Here is a 19,636-nt window from a genome sequence, read left to right as displayed (position 1 = left end):
TTATCTGCCACTATTACTATTAAGTTATGTTCTGTTTGATCTTTATTTTCTGATAATTGTCAAATGTCCTGTCTGTTGCAGTTTGCTGTCGAGCGCTCTCATCATCTTGAAGCCTAGTGTATTCTTCATGTGTCGATTTCAAATTAGAGCAGTTAGTATATTAGATTTTTTATATATACATGTAAATGACTCATTCCAATATTCAAAGCGCAATCATACATTTATTTTATCTTGTTTGACTTCAAATAAAACACAATGCCCTCGAGATACTGAAAAAGACGAGCAACAGCATCGACAATGTCTATTCTTAAAGCATGAAGGCGTTAGAATTTCAGTCTCGAACATTGCAGAACTCATTTACAATTTTAGCATACCTTTTGCTTGCTTAGTTGTCTCAAAGACCTTTAAACTCAAAACAATCAATAAAAGCAATATTAACATGACCGTAAATGTTTCTAAAAGATAGGATTTTTAAAGTATCTCATTGAATTTATTTATGTTAAGCTAATCTAAATAGCTCAAATATGCCTTGTTTTTATATCAAAGCTACTTAATTTTGATGAAAAAACCTGTCCTAATCGTACAGTTAATTCTTGTTTATTTGTCTGGAAATTTCTATTTTGTTATATTCAATGATGTTGTACTTTTTTTTTATTATTCATAGTCTTTGTTGAATAAAAATGACAAATTTGATGAATAAATACTAACTTCACTTTCAAGGATACACTTTTTGAAATTAAAAAACTGTTATCAAGCTTGACTGTTTGCATCCGTGAAATTATCAGCACTTCAAATATACCAAACAAATCAATCTTATTTGGGGTATTGTACTAATCTTTCTATGGATGGTAACGGAATTTTTTATTGCAATGCTTTTAATAATTAATAGAGTTTGAATGAACAAATTTGCATTTGTACACAAAATATATAGCATCATAAAGAAGCTTTACTTTTCTTACTGATGAATCATAAAAACCAGTTTAATTGTAGTTGTTTACTAATCCTAATTGACGAGCTCCTTATCCTTTCGTTTCTCTATTTAAATGACTTTTTGTAAACTTATTGGCAAATAAACAATCAGTCACGCACTTCGGAGGAAATGCGCGATTATGGTGATTAATAAAGAGGATTCTTAATACATAGACATACCATATCCGTTGTTCAAACATAAATTAGATTTGCTTATTTCTAAAAGTGGTTTTAGAACATGAATTTGAAAGTATCTCATTATTATCTTTGACGTATAGCTTATCTAAACACATGTAATATTATTGGCAAATATACAAGCATAGTCGCACTCCGGAAGAAACTTGCGATCATAGCGAATAATGAAGATGCTTGTTAAAACTTGGACACATCATATCTGTAGTTAAAACATAAGCTAACATTGTGAAGGTTTTAAGTAAACTTTTTTGTGATTCATAGTATTTTTATAACATATGTGCATTAAATCGGCTACTTATTTGTCAAGTCAGTTATGTCCTTTCTAATCTTTATTTTATCGTCAAATGTCCTTCAGTAACATCTAGACTTTTTCATTCTACATGTCATATTTCACATAAACCGTTTATGCAAATATACACATTCGATTTTTTTTATTTCATTAACTCATTCTATAGTATACAATTTCATTTATTCATCATGTTAACCTACAAATAAATAACACTGAAAACACTGGAGATCGAAAAAAGAAGGACGACAGCTAGGGTATGCATGTATATTCCAAAGGCTTATGGGTCGTTGAAATTTCGATCTCGAACAATGTGGACTAGATTGAACTTTCAGGGCTCTCTTTTGATTCACTTCTTTGGGTAGATTCTGTAAATTACAACCATATTTTTAGAGATGTTTCTGTTTAAGTGTAGATTTTAATTAAATCCCTGTAACAAACTCACTCTCTCTCTCTCTCTCTTTCTCTCTCTCTCTCTCTCTCTGTGCGTCTCTCTCTCTCTCTCTCTTTGTGTTATTAAAAAACACAGAACTGATATATATTTAAGTTTGATTTATTCTTTATTGTACACCATACCGACACATTTACAAACGAGCACGCATGTGCAAGGCAATTCCGGAACGAAGTGAATAAGGAAGAGAAATCACATCATATCCGTAGTTGATAAATAAATTAAAGTAACTGACGATAACGTATTTCATAGTCTTACTGTGATACAAAGTCTTCAAAAACTTCAAGGGAAAACGCAATTTAATCGTATCAGAATAACAACATGGTTAAACGTTTCATTTTTCTTATTATATACTGCCATTTCAATTTAGGACGTGACGTACGCGGTAAGTTTGAACTTATATTTTCATTCTGAAGACCCCATTCTGTTTATACTTCTATGGTATGAAACTGCACTGCCAAAGCGTAGGAGAAAAAAACGAATTTTGCAACAAAATATTTTGAATGTGTAAAGTTTCAAATATTTTTTCTTACATGTACATGTTTTTATAACAATTTGTATAACTATTTTACTCTTTCCTAACACACATACTTTTGAACAATTAAAATGATTGATTTGTTTATATATATCAACATCCAGGTCGATGTCAATCTGCAATCTATAATTTAAATTTGAAAAAAAAAGTCAAGTGTTGCCTGCACTTGCAGTTTAAGGTTAACTGAAACATAGTCAAAATAATTTTTGATCAATTTTATAACGATGTTTGTTCGTAAAATGTATCCCATTTCATGTGTATTCCTCTTTGAAATAATTAACAAACTTGCATTGCTGAAATCAATTAAAACACAAGGCCAAACGTTGTATTTATTACCGCCTGTAAATTGGAATTGATTTACAGTTAAAAGTAAGTACATGTATGCGTATCTGGAATTCCATTGTGAAAGTCTACATGTAGCTTTTATGAGTAATCACATGTAATCTTATCAGATCTTGAGGTCTGTCGTGGTTATCGAATTTATCGTTAAAAAAGTTTCTATGTCAAAATATCATCTCCGATGAAAACACTTATTTTTGAATAGTAATTGTTTGTATACAAACTTAACTGTATGTTTATCTTACTTCTTATATTTTCATAGCAACTTATACATTTTAAATCTAAAATCTAGTTAAGCTTAGGAATGTCTTAAGTGTAACACAAACTAAGAAAAATAACATTTTCTGTAAAACAAGTCAATATCCTTACGCTCTTGAAATAAAAATGCGTTTTATCTTAAGTTTTAATTACATTTGCCGCTATAAAATGATCTCTAAAATAAAAACAAATTAAAACATTATTTTTTCTAATGTCTTCTTATTGTTAAGATGTGCAAATATGAGTTATAAAAAACAAGCGTTTAAACGCAATTAGTGTCGAGTATAAGAATACATATGAAATTAATCAACTCATCAAGTCGGTTTACATAAAATATAGCGGGAATCAAATCTCTCGCAAGTGAAAAAAAAATCGTTATCCTTAATGAAAAAAGCCAGATGTTAATAACCGTTATTAATCGCATTTATAAAAACGTAGAAAGGAAGCGGTAGTGTTTAGAACTGACAGTCGCACATTTGTTTAGTTAAAATATTATTGTCACCCACATTATGACAATGATCCTAATTGTAATGCATAGAGAATCCGGGGACGATATCATTTCGTTACGCAATATATTATAATAATCCTTTTTTCAATATGTTTTTGTCCTTCAAAGTACTGATCCAGTAAATGATTTAAATGTTGTCCTGAAATATGTCGTTTCATTACTCAACTCAACTCAAAAGTCGGGCTTCTATCAAACTAGTCCAGCATTAAGTACTCTGAAAGCTTTAATTCATCATAGGTAGAGCTTTCATGAAGCTTCCGGGTTTTGGTTTCATAACAAACATGAAGCTTCCGGGTTTTGGTTACATAACAAACATGAAGCTTCCGGGTTTTGGTTACATAGCGTATACGGTAACCACTTAAAAAAATTTTAAATCTCAGTTTAATATTATGAAAACAAATTGTTAAGTATATATGATAGTTATTTCCGGAATTATGCTGAAATGAACAATATTTAAAATCTGAGTTTAATACCTAATTTGACAAAATACAATCATAAATCTCTTAATAGATTAACATGAAATGTGCTATTACTAAGTGATACATTTATTGACATTATTTTTTATCAACTCAAAATTTTCATTTTACTTTATTTCTAATTAAAAGTTATGCATATAAACTTGTTGCTTAAAGTATAACTTGTATTTATTTCAGGTCAAATGGCATGTTGGGAAGGCAGTAAGAATATGTTGTTCATCTTCCTCTCTTTCTGTACTTTTTAAATTTCAATCAGTTACATGTATATGATAATTGCGATGCAATATAGTTTACATTACATTCGTCGATTAAACATTGTTGTATTTTACTACCCATTCTTTTCAGGCAATGTCCTAGATAGTTGTGATGGTCGCGTAATTTCCAATAATAACATGTATGTGGACTTCGGTGTAATCAAATACCAGTGTTCATGTAATTTTACCTCCCCCTTTAATGTACGGTTGTTTTATACTCCGAATCGAACTCCTGGTTTTGATGACTGTGGAACAGCAATACAGATCAGAGAGATAAACGGAAACAAATTTATGATACCATGTACGTCATCAGTACCTTCCATAATTGTTTCTTCGCAAATGACTATCGTAGAATTGTCTTGTGATGATTCAACAAACTGCGGTAATGCAGGATACTGCTTACAAATTTTGTCTAACAGTATGTATTTTTAAACATAATTCGTACATTACTTACTTTAAAAAAAAAAGAAACAGATATTAAGTTACAAACAATACCTATGTAATTATTATATTCACACGTGCAATTTTTCATTATCAATGATTTTGTAATTTCACTTTGTTAACCTCCTAGATGCTTCGATAGTTGTAAATGGATCTTGTCAATCCAAGTCATCAAGTGAAGCGAGCATTACCACTGCGCAGAGCGTCCCAACCCGTTTAATACAAAGCGACCAAACATCTGCAATGCAAAGAAACAGCAATCAGGCAGATATTACAGCGTTTACACTTGGAAAAGGTAGCGTGTTTTTCTTACTTTTTAAAAACTAAACATAAAGAAATGAATGTTTTAAGAGATACAGCTACACCATGTATATGAAGCAAATATTTTATATCTTTGACTTTGCTACAATGTAGTATCAAAATTAATGTGGATTACAAATAATTGAGATATTGACATCCAATATATGTGGACATTACTTCAAATTAATTTGCATATCATCATTCTATGCAAAGTCAAACACACAATATTGTTCTTTCTTTTAGGCATATCTCAATAATATGCACACGTAACCTCGTTTTATTTAAAAACTAGTTATATACTAATTTTTTTTTCCCATAAACAAATACACAATCCAAGTTGTTCTTTAGTACACACATGTATACATATCATTATTTAATGCAGAGTCAATAATCAAACAACATTGTTTATTATCTAAACGTATTTCATAAACATGGACTCGACTCTTGCTTCAATCGAAAGCTAGCCAATTAGAGTTTGTTATACTATGTATTGATATATTTGCGGGAAAATAAGTGCGTAACGCATTTCGATAATAAGAAAATGAACAAACGGAGTGGTATTACCAAATGGATGAAGAAAAAAGGTATGGAAATTATTTACTATTATTTACTATTACTGCTTCACTTACGAATGCATTTTCCTCTCATTACCAGTTAACATTACCTGATTCTTGGCTGATCGAACTGGCAACTAGCCATACATCGTTGTCGAAAGAAATTATTGTAATAAATTTTATTGAATATGTCTTTTACGCCTTTCTACACTTGGCAACAGTTCCGCCCCGTTTTGATTTTGCCTTTTGGCATTTAGAAATAGATATTTGTAAAACGTTAGCAACTTGTTTAAAGAAGAAAGGTGCGAATATTAAACTGGGCAAATATTATCCCTGTTCAAAGGTTCAACTGATAAATGATCAACTGATAATCTGCTGATTAACTTGATGCAAGCAATATAGCAAGGTAGTAAAGAATTGCAGTACCATACAACAGAGGCAAGGTATACATTTAGATACTCAGAATAAAAAAAAAAGTTGCACAAACAGAATCCTTATATGTTTGTAAAATATGTGTACATGTATCTTTTCAAATTAAAGATGATTCCTCAATGAAATATACCATTAATTTTTAATTGCCAATGAAAAAAATTGATTATACACTTGGTTGGCCTTTTAAAATTAAATATGTTGTGCGAATTAGCCGTCTTTTAAAAGAAAACATATATAATATATATAATATATATATATATATATATATATATATATATATATATATATATATATATATATATATATATATATATATATATATATATATATATCATGCAATAATTGGGTTATAGCATCAATTTGAAAAAAAAAATCAGTGTGTGGAAGTCATAGATCTCCTAACCAAAGTCAATATAATAAACATCGATTCCATGGATAAGTTCTGAAAGCAGGTCCAATCTAAGGGGATTTGTTAGTTCTAGAGCATTAATTGTTTGATGCATGCAATAATACTAGCTACCGAACATAAGGATTATTTTGATGCTGCATTTACAAAATATCTTTTTGGATTAAGCGAACGATGTTCTATTTTTGGAATTGGTCAACTCCTAGAATCTATAACAATATGATTATACTGGTATATCTGACAATTTTTCTTCATTTTGTTTTACTAAAAAGGTTTAAAATAGATAGCAGAACTTGATGTCAGGTTGCAGAGGAGTGTTTTAGGCAGAGGTAAGTATATTTGAGATGATTATAAAACTATGTAAACACGCCGTTAGTATTTAAAAATACACATGAATATTTGGTTTCTTTCTATGTCACTAAACATTAAATGTTCCTATAATTTAACATTTCATGAAACTGGTCAACGACGGATAATTCCACTTATATGTGATTTTATTGAATTCATTATTAAATCACATTGTAATCTATTTCTTAAATATATGCATGACGTTTCTTATTTATTTTGTAGTTATAAAACACATCCCTTGTCTATTTGTACATAAAACACAACTTAAGTTAATTAATTTAAGTTAATGTTCATCGGTGCTTTATATAAGGAACGGTGTTTTGTTGTTTTATACCAAAAGTTTTACATGCGTATTCATTATAAATAAAACTTTAAATAGGAGAATGAAATGTCATGTTTCTTTGACTTTTATTAGTAAAAAAATGATAAAATGATATATTGTTGATGTACGATATGAATGGTTAAAATATAAACATATATTTGCTGTTCACTGGTTCAAATTATAGTGAAATAATTAAGACATCTGCCTTAACTAAAATTTAATGAGATGTAGGAAGGGTGAAGTGATCCTGGGAGACGCACAAAGTTAAAATGGTCATATATATATATATATATATATATATATATATATATATATATATATATATATATATATATATATATATATATATATATATAATAAAAGAAAAAAAGCAACACTAACTTTTTTCTTTTATTATATTTTTACCGGACACTGAGAAAATACTTTTGTGATTTGGATATATATATATATATATATATATATATATATATATATATATATATATATATATATATATATATATATATATATATATATATATATATATATATATATATTCTTTATAGTATAATTTTCGTTATTTTGCTACTTTACAATTATTGACTACAGATTAAGATAAATCTTTATTTGTTAAAAAAACAAACTTTTAGAATATTAAGAGCATAAATTTAAAAACAAATTTGAATTTTAAATTTAAAATTAATATTATTATTATTATGATGAGTATATAATGCTAATCTTAGTCATTTTCCAGCACCAACATTAATTTGAATGAATATAACTTTTCTTCTATTCCTTATTGAAATTATTTTGTTGTGTCTACTTGATGGAGAATGATCTATATTAGGAGAACTCGCTTGCAGTGAGGGACCCTTATAATTTCATTCTCCGGTCCAAACGATTTGGGATGACTGTTAAATATAAAACCAGGTAAAACGTAAATACAAATTAAACTTGTTGTTTTCTTGGCGTCTCCGAACAGTGACCCACGGAGGGGACGCTATATAGTTCGGAGACCCGGATATCATTTCAACTCTGTTTCCTATCATTATGATGGATATAAAAATATTGCACCACTTTTAACTTAATTCTTCTTATAGGTCAAAAAGCATGGGGTGAAGACAGTAAGAATGTCATTTTTACATTCTGCTCTTTCTCTCTTTCTCTCTCACTCTCTCTCTCTCTCTTTCTCTCCTTTCTTGATTCCAATTAATTACATTCATAACATGATTGACGCGATGAACAATGAAGTAAAACACATTAAGAAAGGAATAGTTTTAACAAATTTCTATGTAATCATATATGTTTTTCAGGTAATATCATAGACAGTTGCGATGGTCAAGTCATCTCTAATATTAACATTAATGTGGACTTTGATGTAATCAAATACCAGTGCTCATGTTCTTTTACAAACGTCTTCAGTGTAGAGAAATTGTATATGCCATGTCGGAATCCTGGTGTTGATCACTGTAAAAACGCAATACAAATTAACGAGATCAATGGTAAACAACACCGAATTTCTTGTTCTTCCTCACCAGCATCATTGGTTTCTACTGCATATATTCAACTTCAGTGAAGTTGGTAAGTGATCATCCAGTTTATGCCGATTATACACAATACTGTTTGCGTGTCTTTTCTAATGGTTTGTGTTGTTTATACATCATTTAATTGTAATAATACTCACACGCATGCTCAGGTGCACCGCAACTACTAACACTTACTTGCATATATCAATACATAATTTTCTTCTCACTTTATACCCAACCAAATTTTTGTTACTTTTAGAGAATGCTACAATCATATCTTATTTATTTATTCGAACTATCTATTATTTATAGTAATGCATATTAATTAACAGATGTTTCGAATAAAGTTATTGGATCTTCTCAGTCCATATCCTTATCTTCATCCCCAAGCAAAGCTAACATTACTCCAACGACTTACCATGATTTAACTCAGAGCTTTCCGACAATATCTACGCAGAGGAGCATCAATCAGAAAGACAATGTAACAATTACATTGAAAAAGACTATTGGTTTTTTGTAAATTTTACCTTGTTTTGATTAAATAAATCACGAAGTAGAATGCCTGTTAATACCCATAATAGTCGCTTTTTATATACTAGTTTTAGAAACACCAATCGCATTGAGAAAATTTGTGCATAACAGCAGTTTTAATTTTAACGTTTGACTGTACATTGCTAATTATCATTATAGATTTATCGATAAGAGTTATCCCTTACTGTAGTACTAATTCTTTTGGGCAATAAATAAACTTTTAAGAATCAAGTTATCAAAATGTATACATGCAAGTTTACACATTTTTGATATGATCAGAAATACTACCATCAAGATTACAATTAAAATGCAATACCTATACTAAGTGAGTTTTTAATAACTACCAAAAAATCTTTAGATTCCTAAATTGGGGGGGGGGGGGAGGGTGGTGGCCTATAAATTAGCATCAGATCTTCCTATGTGTTTTAAATATGATTTTTTAGGTATTAAACAATTAGTCAAGAAAATGTTAATGTTTTTAAAATTTGAATATTTTCTAATATATATATTCAGTGGTTTTCTTTTGAGATTAATTTAGTCAAAAATGGTCACGATCATCCATCCCTGTGAAATGTACCGTAGAAAAAAAGATACAAAAACAAAGTAAAGGAACGAAAAAAAATGTCTTTGATTGACTAAAATTTGCTGTATATACATGTAGATATGTGCCTATTTTATCAAAATAATAATTTTAAAAAAAAACTTTTAATAGCCGGAGCTGGTGAAATAATCTTCTTGGCTATTATCATAATAGTAAAACAGCAATTTAAATACCTCTCTTACTCACTCACTCACTCTCTCTCTCTCTCTCTCTCTCTCTCTCTCTGTCTCTCTCTCTCTCTCTGTCTCTCTCTCTCTCTCATTTAGGTTAGAAACAAAGTCATTTTGATAATAGATAATATAGATATTTGAAAAACTTCACTTTAAAAAAATGTGTATATTAACAATTATATTTTCTACACTCAGAAAAAAAGGACAGGACAAGTAAATCCAAGAGTTGACAGAAAATATTTATCATTTGAGGAAAGACGAAAGGCTACAAGGCGGTCTTCAAAACATCTAAATTGACTAATCCAAACTCTAAGCAGACTGTAGGTGTTCTCAATATCATCAGTCCGAGAGGAATCAAAGAAGTGGATACTAGATGATTTTATTTATCTGCTGACAAGGTTGATAGAGACATTGTTGATGGTCACCAAAACGTTTTTTTGACATCGGTCGTGCGTTTTATTCACAAATAAACGATTCCGAAAAGAATATTGATATTAGGAATATGGCGTTTTAGTGTGACTATGCTCAGGCTTGACATGAGCAATATAGTAAACATGTATGTCTGATGTATTTCCTTGATGACATCAAGAAACAAGGTGTATTCATACATTTACTAAAAGATTTGTACGAATTTTGAATTACTTTTTACAATATCCTAAAATAACATGTGTTTCCCATAAACTTCAGTGTAAAATTGAAGATGAATTTAATTAGTAATAATGCATTATTGAAAAGTTGGAAAATTCCTTTGTTTAAGCATTTTTATTTGATTACAACTTTAAAATGATATTATGTTTAGAAATATAATTATACCATTCATTCTTCCGGTACAAAATGTGGTCGTGACACAATAAAAACTTTAATATATAACATGTACTAGTCAATGTGTTTTATTTAAGGATTAATGAATCATTCTTTGAATATAATGAGCTGATACGGTCTAATCTAATTTACACGAAGGGTTTTATGATATTTGATCACGCCCGACCGTATTTCATCACTTCACAATATTCAGAGAAATCAGAATGATTCCTTATTTCTTATGTTTATAAAACTTTCAGCAGTTGTTCAATTAGATTATGAAATAGTCATCATCACAGACAAAGACACCTTAAAATCTAAATATATAATATTAGAACTTGTTTTTGAGCCATTACATATTATTCAAAACACAGTTTCAACCATAACACTCTCGAGACCTATTCTCTTCTAGGTATTGTGTGAAAAATTATCATTAATATGCAAGCAGCAGTATTGTAGTTCAGTTCTGCAAGACTAAACCTTAAATGTTTTGATACTCTTTTTTTTCATTTTGATATCAAATATTCTTAAAAATTCCTAATAATTGCAAGAATAAGGTTAATTACGCAACAAGTGGTTGTCATGGATATAAAGCAAAAAAAAAAAAAAAAGGATGCAGACATGAAACTGGGTTTGAAAGATACTTGCATTTCTCTTGTTAACGGTCTAAAGCTAAAAGAAATTAGCAGACAAAGACTTTAAAATGTTGATACAATGATCTATTCTTACGGTAGTGCTAAACTCTGCACTAAATGGATTAAAACATTAAAAGCTAAGCTTTAAAAAATAGATATACGTTTTACAGACCCTGAAACGTACTACTACACCACACGCTCGCTGCACGCTCGCTACACGCTCGCTAAACGGTTCACACGAAACGCTGAACGGTTTACACGAAACGCTGCACGCTTTGCCCGAAACGCTAAACGATTTACACGAAACGCTGAACGGTTTACACGAAACGATTCTCGCACGAAACGATTTGCTCGCTTTTCACACGCTTTGGACACGCTTTTATCCTGATCGACTCGGTTCCTCTCGGATTTTTACCCTGACTCTGTTAGTAAGAATTAATTTTAAGAAAACACGAAATAATAGAAATACCGATATTAGAAACATATATGTACATAAGTGTTGAATTTATTAATTAAATTAATTTGGTACTTATATTTAAAGCGAAAAACTATTTATTCACAGAATTAGCCAAAAATATTACTTCTATAAATATATTTATTGCTTAAAAGAAATATCCATGATTCTTATCATTGTCGTAAATAATAAAAATTCCAGAGAAAAAAAGTTACTGTAACATAATATTTAATACCAAAAATAAAATCCGTATGATTACAAACTGAAATCGGTTTTTCAGTATTCGGCGGGATTTTTTTGTTCTTCTCACATTAATATTTTTATTAGTTTCAGAGAATACGATGTAAAAATACTACATGTAATAGTAGATAAACCTGTAATTATTTACATTGATAATTTTGAAAGTTATGTAAAATAGAATTAGTCACATAAGTTAGAAAAATGCTATAAAACAACCGAATAATTCTTTTATACCGAATCATTCGCGTTAATAAATGTTCCGTACATAATATCACAGAAAAAAAAATCAATCGATTAAACAAAGAAAGTTGTCATTACTATTTCGGATAGAACAAAAAATAAAATATGATTTAAATTTTTGTCTCAATATTCGTATACATAACCGGCGCCCCGCATAACGGCGTACAATATATCTATCATAATCTATTTGAATTTAGTACAGTGCTTATAGATTCCCATAATAATTAATTGCATGTGTACATTTTAGGAACATTTCAGTGTGTTAATTACTTGTTGTTTTCCGTTATCAGTGTTTAAATAATTAAAATAATAACTTGTAAAAATATTTGTAATCGGGATTCAGAAGAATTCACTTCCCACATTTCATAGAAATGAACAGAATATTTCTTTTCTATGTTTGCATTTAATTTTGTACAAATTAATGTTAAATAATCTATCAATGAAATTGTGTGCATCATCAAATACTGATTCCGTCTACCTTAAAGTCATTAAATTTCTATTGGTTATTGACAAAAAAAGAGACGAGTGACCATCCAATGAAAACGAATACACAGAGTTTGATTGACAGGTTCAGCCAGGTGCAGGTCTTACCCGAGGTCCGAGGTTATGTGTACTGGTTGTACACAGCCGAACAGTCTCAGTAACTAATCTTTTTTCAATACGCTTACTTTTCTTTTGTTTGTTAAAAATTAATTCAATTTTGTTAAAAGATAAGTATATCATTTCACGATTTTTTTCACGAGAATATCTCATAGGAGTTTTGCCAATCACAAACAGTTTAAAGTAATGTTTAACACGAGCGCTATTTTGAAACAATTAAATTGTCAGAGAGTTCCGAATGAAATCTGATGAACGTTTCACACGGTTCTCGCACGCTTTGCCCGAAACGATTTACACGCTTTGCCCGAAACGCTGCACGCTTTGCCCGAAACGCTAAACGGTTTACACGAAACGCTTCACGATTCACACGAAACCCTAAACGGTTTACACGAAACGCTAAACGGTTTACACGAAACGTTTCTCGCACGAAAGTCGCACGCTTTTTTGGTGTAATAGTACGTTTCAGGGTCTGTAGCAATGCATATCTATAATGAAATAAATATCTTTAATGTATTCTTTATATTCTTACAATATAATTTAAAAAATGCAATGCATGTATCGTGTTAAGTCATGTTTTACCATTTTATGGACTCAAAACTACATTTATGGTGTTTATTCTATAGGATGTTGCGTACTTCTGACGCTATGAGCTGCTCTGAACTAATTAGACCCTGAAGAAAAATTCCATAAAAATCAGATTTTGCAAGTTTTCTGCTTAGATCTGTCAACAGTTAGATCTTTTTGCATTATTGAATTTACGACTGATTAATTTTGAAATAGCTTCTGTCTCTAAATTTTAGCCGGTGTTAGTGAAAAAAAAATGGGGGTGGAGGGGGCATAAAACCACACAATTGTAAGCATATTCTGAGATCCTGGTATTCAGCTGACATAGCGTTTTTCATTTTACTTTCACAAAAACAAGTTTCTCAACATTAATCATTTCTTACGCTCATACAATACATTACCGTTCTAATTGCTTTTTATTGTCATTGTTTACAACAGCGATGTCAAATCAACACTGAATATCTTGAGCGCTAAGTAAAAGTCAAACCAATATTATAAAATCTGTATTTGGACGTAGTGCAATAATCGCAACACTTTACCATTCTTTTGCAAATTAAAACAAACGTATTCTATAAGTTCATGTTTTGTTTACAATAAGTATTTGACTCGCATTAGAAAAATAAAAAGTCATGTAAGATAAATCATAGATGAGTGAATTATTCTACATGTATTATGTCTTTTTCAAAAGATAATAAATAAAGTTTTATGTTTATTTGCAATCACAGATTCAATATGGTTTAACTCAAAAACTTATAACTTCATACAGCTTTTTCCACCGATTTTATAACAAATAAATAAGGAAACAAACTTTGGAGTATGACAACTGACTAGGTTTATTGTACAATTCCAAGTGTTTAATCCAAACAAAGTGCATTTGTTCTAACGAGTTTAATCATTACACAAGAACGACAATCAAAGAACGATATCACAATGCTGTATGTATACTTCGGAAACATTCCAAAGCCATATATTACTTATTTCTAGCGAAAAAAGATAATTTCATGCACTTTATTTTTCATGTATCTGACACTTAAATGACAGATGCGAACATGAAAATATTTAAAATGTTGCATTAATACATGGTACACATTGTCATGTTCTTTATGCCTTTTTCATGCATTTTAAAATAAAAATGAAAGAGCGATCTACTAATACACGTATTCAACAGGCAAATAAAGAAATCGTTTTAGTTTTAAAATGAACCATGAGATGATACTCTCAAGTTCTGTAATTTGTATTCTAAAAAATTAGTTTATCCCCTTAATGTTGTGGATTATATTTTTTTCATTATTTTACAGAAAAAATGTTTGCTTAAGAAAGGGGTTTACAAAGGGAGCCGTAGCTATATAAAGACACATCGTCATCTGTGACTTCCCTTTTGAATATGCTTTAAATTTTATCACTATGGTCTGTTACTTATCAGCAATAAGCAATTTTTTTTATGAAAAATGCAATCAAAAGTAATTAAAAAGGGCAACCTCTGACTATTGTTAATTGCATTATTAGATATTTTTATGAATAAAACGACATGTATATGATCGTCATTTTGGCATAATTCACGAGCGAAGTAAGGGACCAGATTGAATAGCAAGGTAAACTATATCAACAAACTTTGTATATATTTCTCACGATTATAAGTACACTCTAACTATTTGTTAAAACATATTTCAACAATAAAAAAGTAAATCCTATAGCTAATATATCATATATTGTTAAGGTTATAATAAAACTAGTAGTCAAGATCAATATACAATGCAATAAAAATGAACAATTTTTAAGTATCATACGATTGGCGCCATGCGGAGCGAGGAACCGGACTATAGGCCAATTCAATGTTAAGCTTCATGTACGTTCTTTCACACGAAAAATTAAACATTTTGTGATTATGCTATAACTTGGCCTATAAATAAAACTGTTAAGATTATACATTATTCAAAGGTTTAAGAAACTAAACCATAATTATGTCTTGGTTTTTGTTAAACGAAATAAGATTTAAAGGAATAAATATATAAACTACCAATAATTTTTATTTTGTCTCATATAATTTTTATAAACTATAGATGTTGAATAAAGAGTGAGGATACATCTGGACCCCTAATTTTAGGATAAGCCAATATGGATTATTAATTTAACAAAAAAAGTTCTTTCAATTTAAAAACATTTTCTGCTTAAGATTTGAATAATCTATAATCCGGAAAAATTTAAATGTTTCTAACCTGGTAAAGCTGTGGTTTTTTTTTTATTTGTAATGCTTAATATATGTAAAACACATTATTGGACACTAGTACAGTAACTGTTACAGTAAAATATGTAATCGGAGGAATATGAAAGTTCTTAATGAAGAAAAGGGACGCGCGTTCTTCACACCTTAGGGTTCACGAACCAATTTTCTGGTTTCAATTCATATTTTTTTCTCCATTTTCCTTACTGGTACTGTACCAGTTATCGGCTAAGACCAGTTATCGGCTAAACTGAGAATTCGGGTTTATAGCACGGGACAATCCACGATTTTTTAATTCAGTCGTCTTTTTCGAAAAAAGAAAAGTAGGTTTGCTTAAAAACTTTCTTGAATATGTTTTTAACATGAGATTAAACGATCATTGTTTACCGCTGATTTGACATCTTTGCACTTTCAGCAGTGGGGAAAATGACGTAATAAGTTAAAAATAGAATATTACCTCTTTGTGATAGGTTATTATATCCCTTCTTTGATTTGACATATAATATCAATACATATAACATGTATACACAAAAGGAATTCATCAATAGCCGAGAGATTCGTAGCGCAGTTGAAAGCCTGATTGCACAATTATGTATTGAATACGTGTACGATTTGGTGAATTACCGTTTGATAATAAACGAATAATTTTATAAGTTTTGTTTATAATGTATCACAACCCCGACTACTTTAGTCGGACCCCACAAGGGACATAATTCAAATTTCATTTAGCAGAGTATAAAATCAACATGTACAGGGATTTTACTATGTTATTATCACGAAGCCGATAACTGGTACAGTAGGTCGTAAAAATTCGGGGCCTGATAAAAATCACAAAACAAGATGTTTGCGGTTTTAAAAATGATATAAACTAACAGATTGATAAATAAGGAATTCATTATTTAAAGTATGGCAAGTTTTATCCAAAAATATCAAGAAATAAGAAAATACGAGAAGAAAACATTAAATTTTAGCCGATAACTGGTACAGTGCCAGTACACCTGTCGTGAATTCCTGTGAATTTTCAGTACAATGTTCTTCTAGATTCTTTGCGGACAAGGTTCTACCACAAACGTCGAAACATAAACCCACAAAAGTATAAGAGCAAATATTGCGAGAGCAATGATTATTGTTGAAATCAAGACAGGTTTGTTTTCATAATTTAATTTCATCATTATATCGTCTTGCGAAGAAAAAATATGATCAACATTCTGGACTGGAGTCTTTGTATATTCTAAAATTATCAATTATATAATGAGACATTGATGTTCTTTCAAGTGTGATGCGACTTTTCACAAATGTTAGTAGCATTGATTTACCTAATTCATCCTGTGTGGATGTTACAGTGAATAAAGTCTTCGTAACCATTTTGTTCGTCGTTAAATCTGTAAGAAAAACTTTGATACAGCCTTTATAGATATGGAATATCCACAATTTTGAGATTGCACAATTTAACTAAGGACTTGGCTGAGGACAGTTTTTTTTTTTTACATGTATCATCCCATGGAGGCTCATAAACAATGACAAAGACAAATCCCAATTTCAACAATATAATATTCTTTAAGTCTATGTATAAGCTATATGACAACGTATGTGAAGCATTCGGCATTGGAGTAAATACTTTAAAAACTATCTGTTGACACATCTTTTTTGAAACATGAAGTAGAGAATATTGAGATCAAAGAAGTGAACATTATATAGATAATATAAAATCATGTATTCCATTCTAGTGCATAAACAGATACTTGAAATAAGATTATTCAAAAACTAGTACAGACCTTATCAGTACGACATGTTAAATTAGCAGGAATATAACATTGTATGAATAATCGTATATTTTAATCTTAACCCTGTAATGCCCTTGTTCTTAACCATTTTTATGCAATTTCGTCAAAACATAACAACTTTACTCACTATATATGCATCCCTCCTTATGGTCACAGATATTTTCTTCGCAACTGCAATTTTGTTGACACTGAAAACCAAAACCTGGAAATCGACAGGTTAGTTCACAATTTGGGCCAAACGAACCAATTGGGCAACCTATAAAAATATTGAATTCACTACATAAGCATTAATTTGAAATTAAATATTAATTCGGGAAAGAACGAAATAAATCAAATTAAATATTCAAATAAATGATAGAAAAAATATAATTTCAGTGACATCGGTTTTGATTGGAAAATAGTTATTTGACTATAATGTCTTGATTATTCACATCGATAAACGAATGTTTCGTGCTATGCAACTAAAACAACTAAACGTACCCGTATACACTCATAAAATTGAAGAGTTTTTTTTCCTATAAAAATATCACCATATTAGAATTACTAGTAACCTATTAAACAATTCATTACAACATTCGAAACGTGATGCATGTATATAACTGCATTTTGATGGTGGAAAAAAATGTAAACGAACAACTGAACTGAACAATTGAACAACTTAACAACAAACATTTGAAAGTTCTATTGCTTTCCTTCGTAGAAAAATAATACACTTTGATTTTATGTTTAGCAAATGCGTATTCAGAGGACTTAAATTTTGTCGACACTCTTGCTGCCTGCAGATATATAACTTAGTTTGCCATCTACATATACTGTAAAATCATTAAAATAGCGATGTATTATTTTAAAAAATATATATATATATTTACTGTTAAAATTAACACATACTTTCACATCCCGTCTTGTGATTACAGCGTGATTGTTTGCAATTACATTTGTTCTGGCAAAGGTGTCCAAAGGCTGGGTATCTGCATCGCAATGAACAGTTCAAACCAATGTATCCAATTGGACAAACTGAAATGAGTACCCAAATGCTTAAACTTTTTAAAAATAATTTATTCATTTATGAAAAACAAGCATACACACAATTACACCCACAAAAACCACACACAAACACACCAACTCACACGCTCGCCTGAATATTTTAAATAATAAACTCTATGTAGAGATGCCCTTTAATAGCGATAAGCAATGGTTACTTGCTTGAAAAAAAAACCCCAGTAAAAACAAATACTTAAACACTTAAACTTAATCTGTTATTATTTTCAGGTTCTGTGATTTTATAATATATATCTAATAGAAGCTACACAATCGTAAAAGAATATTCTACCTTTAGTCGTTGTACTCACAGCTGCATATCCACGACTATTTAAAAAAAAGATAAAAGTCATAGTAATACAGTGTAGGCTTTATATTACACCTGTGTTTTTAATTATATAAAAAAAAAAGAATTTACCTCTGAGTCATGGGTTTCACAATAAATATAAAATTTAAAACGAAACAAAATATGATTGTTTGTTTCACTAGAGGTGCATCCAAAAGCATTATTCACTGATGCGAACAAATAAAAGATGTTTCAGCACTGCCTGTTTTTTTAGTTTGTTAATTGTATGTGTAGGTTCCTGGAAGTATATCAGATATAATTTTTCGGGTTATATTAGGGGATGGCCTTACAATGCTGAATAATTCACGATAATTATTTTATCAAGGAAATATCTAATACATTTGAATATTAATATTGTGATGTCCTCGTTTGACAAAGTCAAGGGTTCACCATGCAAATACCTATGTGTGTCTATCTAAACTTTAGAAAATTATTGTGATGGCCAAGTAAAATGCAACATCAATTAAAGGAGTTTAAAAGTCAATAAATATATTTAAATGAAAACAAATCCAACGTTTACAGTTCATACAACTCTATTAATTTATTGGTTTAAAATGTGCGATTCTGTTTTGTTTAAAAATAATATTTATCTAAATTCTCAAGAACAAACACGACAGCTCTTTGTTTAAATGAGAAATAAACATGTTTTTATTCAACATAAGAAAAACATTCGTATTTCGTACTAAGAAAATCTGTTTGATATAAACAAATGGTTTGGTGATTTAATGACTGTAAACTTTTCAAAATTGAAAAAAAGTATCAATAAGATTTCTTCAACAATTGATTTGGAATTGTTGTATCACATGTTTACAAGAATTATTTGTTTAATTCG

General features: G+C 29.7%; 1 protein-coding gene and 2 long non-coding RNA genes across 3 annotated transcripts; 2 read left to right on the top strand and 1 right to left on the bottom strand.

The window, feature by feature from the left end:
* Nucleotides 1-2,123: 2,123 nt before the first annotated feature.
* Nucleotides 2,124-4,450, top strand: LOC128183191 (uncharacterized). Its single transcript, XR_008243556.1, has 3 exons — nt 2,124-2,286; nt 4,195-4,218; nt 4,363-4,450. It is a non-coding gene; the product is annotated as an uncharacterized LOC128183191 (long non-coding RNA).
* A 3,327-nt stretch (nt 4,451-7,777) lies between these two features.
* On the top strand, nt 7,778-10,747 carry LOC128185863 (uncharacterized). The gene is made up of 4 exons (XR_008243851.1): nt 7,778-7,983; nt 8,154-8,177; nt 8,367-8,634; nt 10,077-10,747. It is a non-coding gene; the product is annotated as an uncharacterized LOC128185863 (long non-coding RNA).
* A 5,926-nt stretch (nt 10,748-16,673) lies between these two features.
* LOC128182958 (protein draper-like) lies at nt 16,674-18,887 on the bottom strand. The gene is made up of 6 exons (XM_052851738.1): nt 18,877-18,887; nt 18,751-18,785; nt 18,309-18,434; nt 17,548-17,676; nt 16,953-17,018; nt 16,674-16,867 (listed from the first exon to the last, which is right to left on the bottom strand). The coding sequence occupies exons 1-6, from the start codon at nt 18,885-18,887 to the stop codon at nt 16,674-16,676; spliced, it is 561 nt and encodes a 186-aa protein (XP_052707698.1).
* Between the last annotated feature and the right edge of the window lie 749 nt (nt 18,888-19,636).

This window comes from Crassostrea angulata, chromosome 5, assembly GCF_025612915.1.
Source record: "Crassostrea angulata isolate pt1a10 chromosome 5, ASM2561291v2, whole genome shotgun sequence".
NCBI classification, from domain to species: Eukaryota; Metazoa; Mollusca; class Bivalvia; order Ostreida; family Ostreidae; genus Magallana; species Magallana angulata.
Note: the sequence above shows the minus strand (reverse complement) of the source record. Positions and strands in the feature narration are given on the sequence as shown.

Coding starts and splice junctions, on each gene's coding strand:
- LOC128182958 (XM_052851738.1), bottom strand. Junction 18,435..18,750: donor TGTGAGTACAACGACTAAAG/GTAGAATATTCT, acceptor TACTCATTTCAG/TTTGTCCAATTGGATACATT. Junction 17,677..18,308: donor TCACAAGACGGGATGTGAAA/GTATGTGTTAAT, acceptor ATATTTTTATAG/GTTGCCCAATTGGTTCGTTT.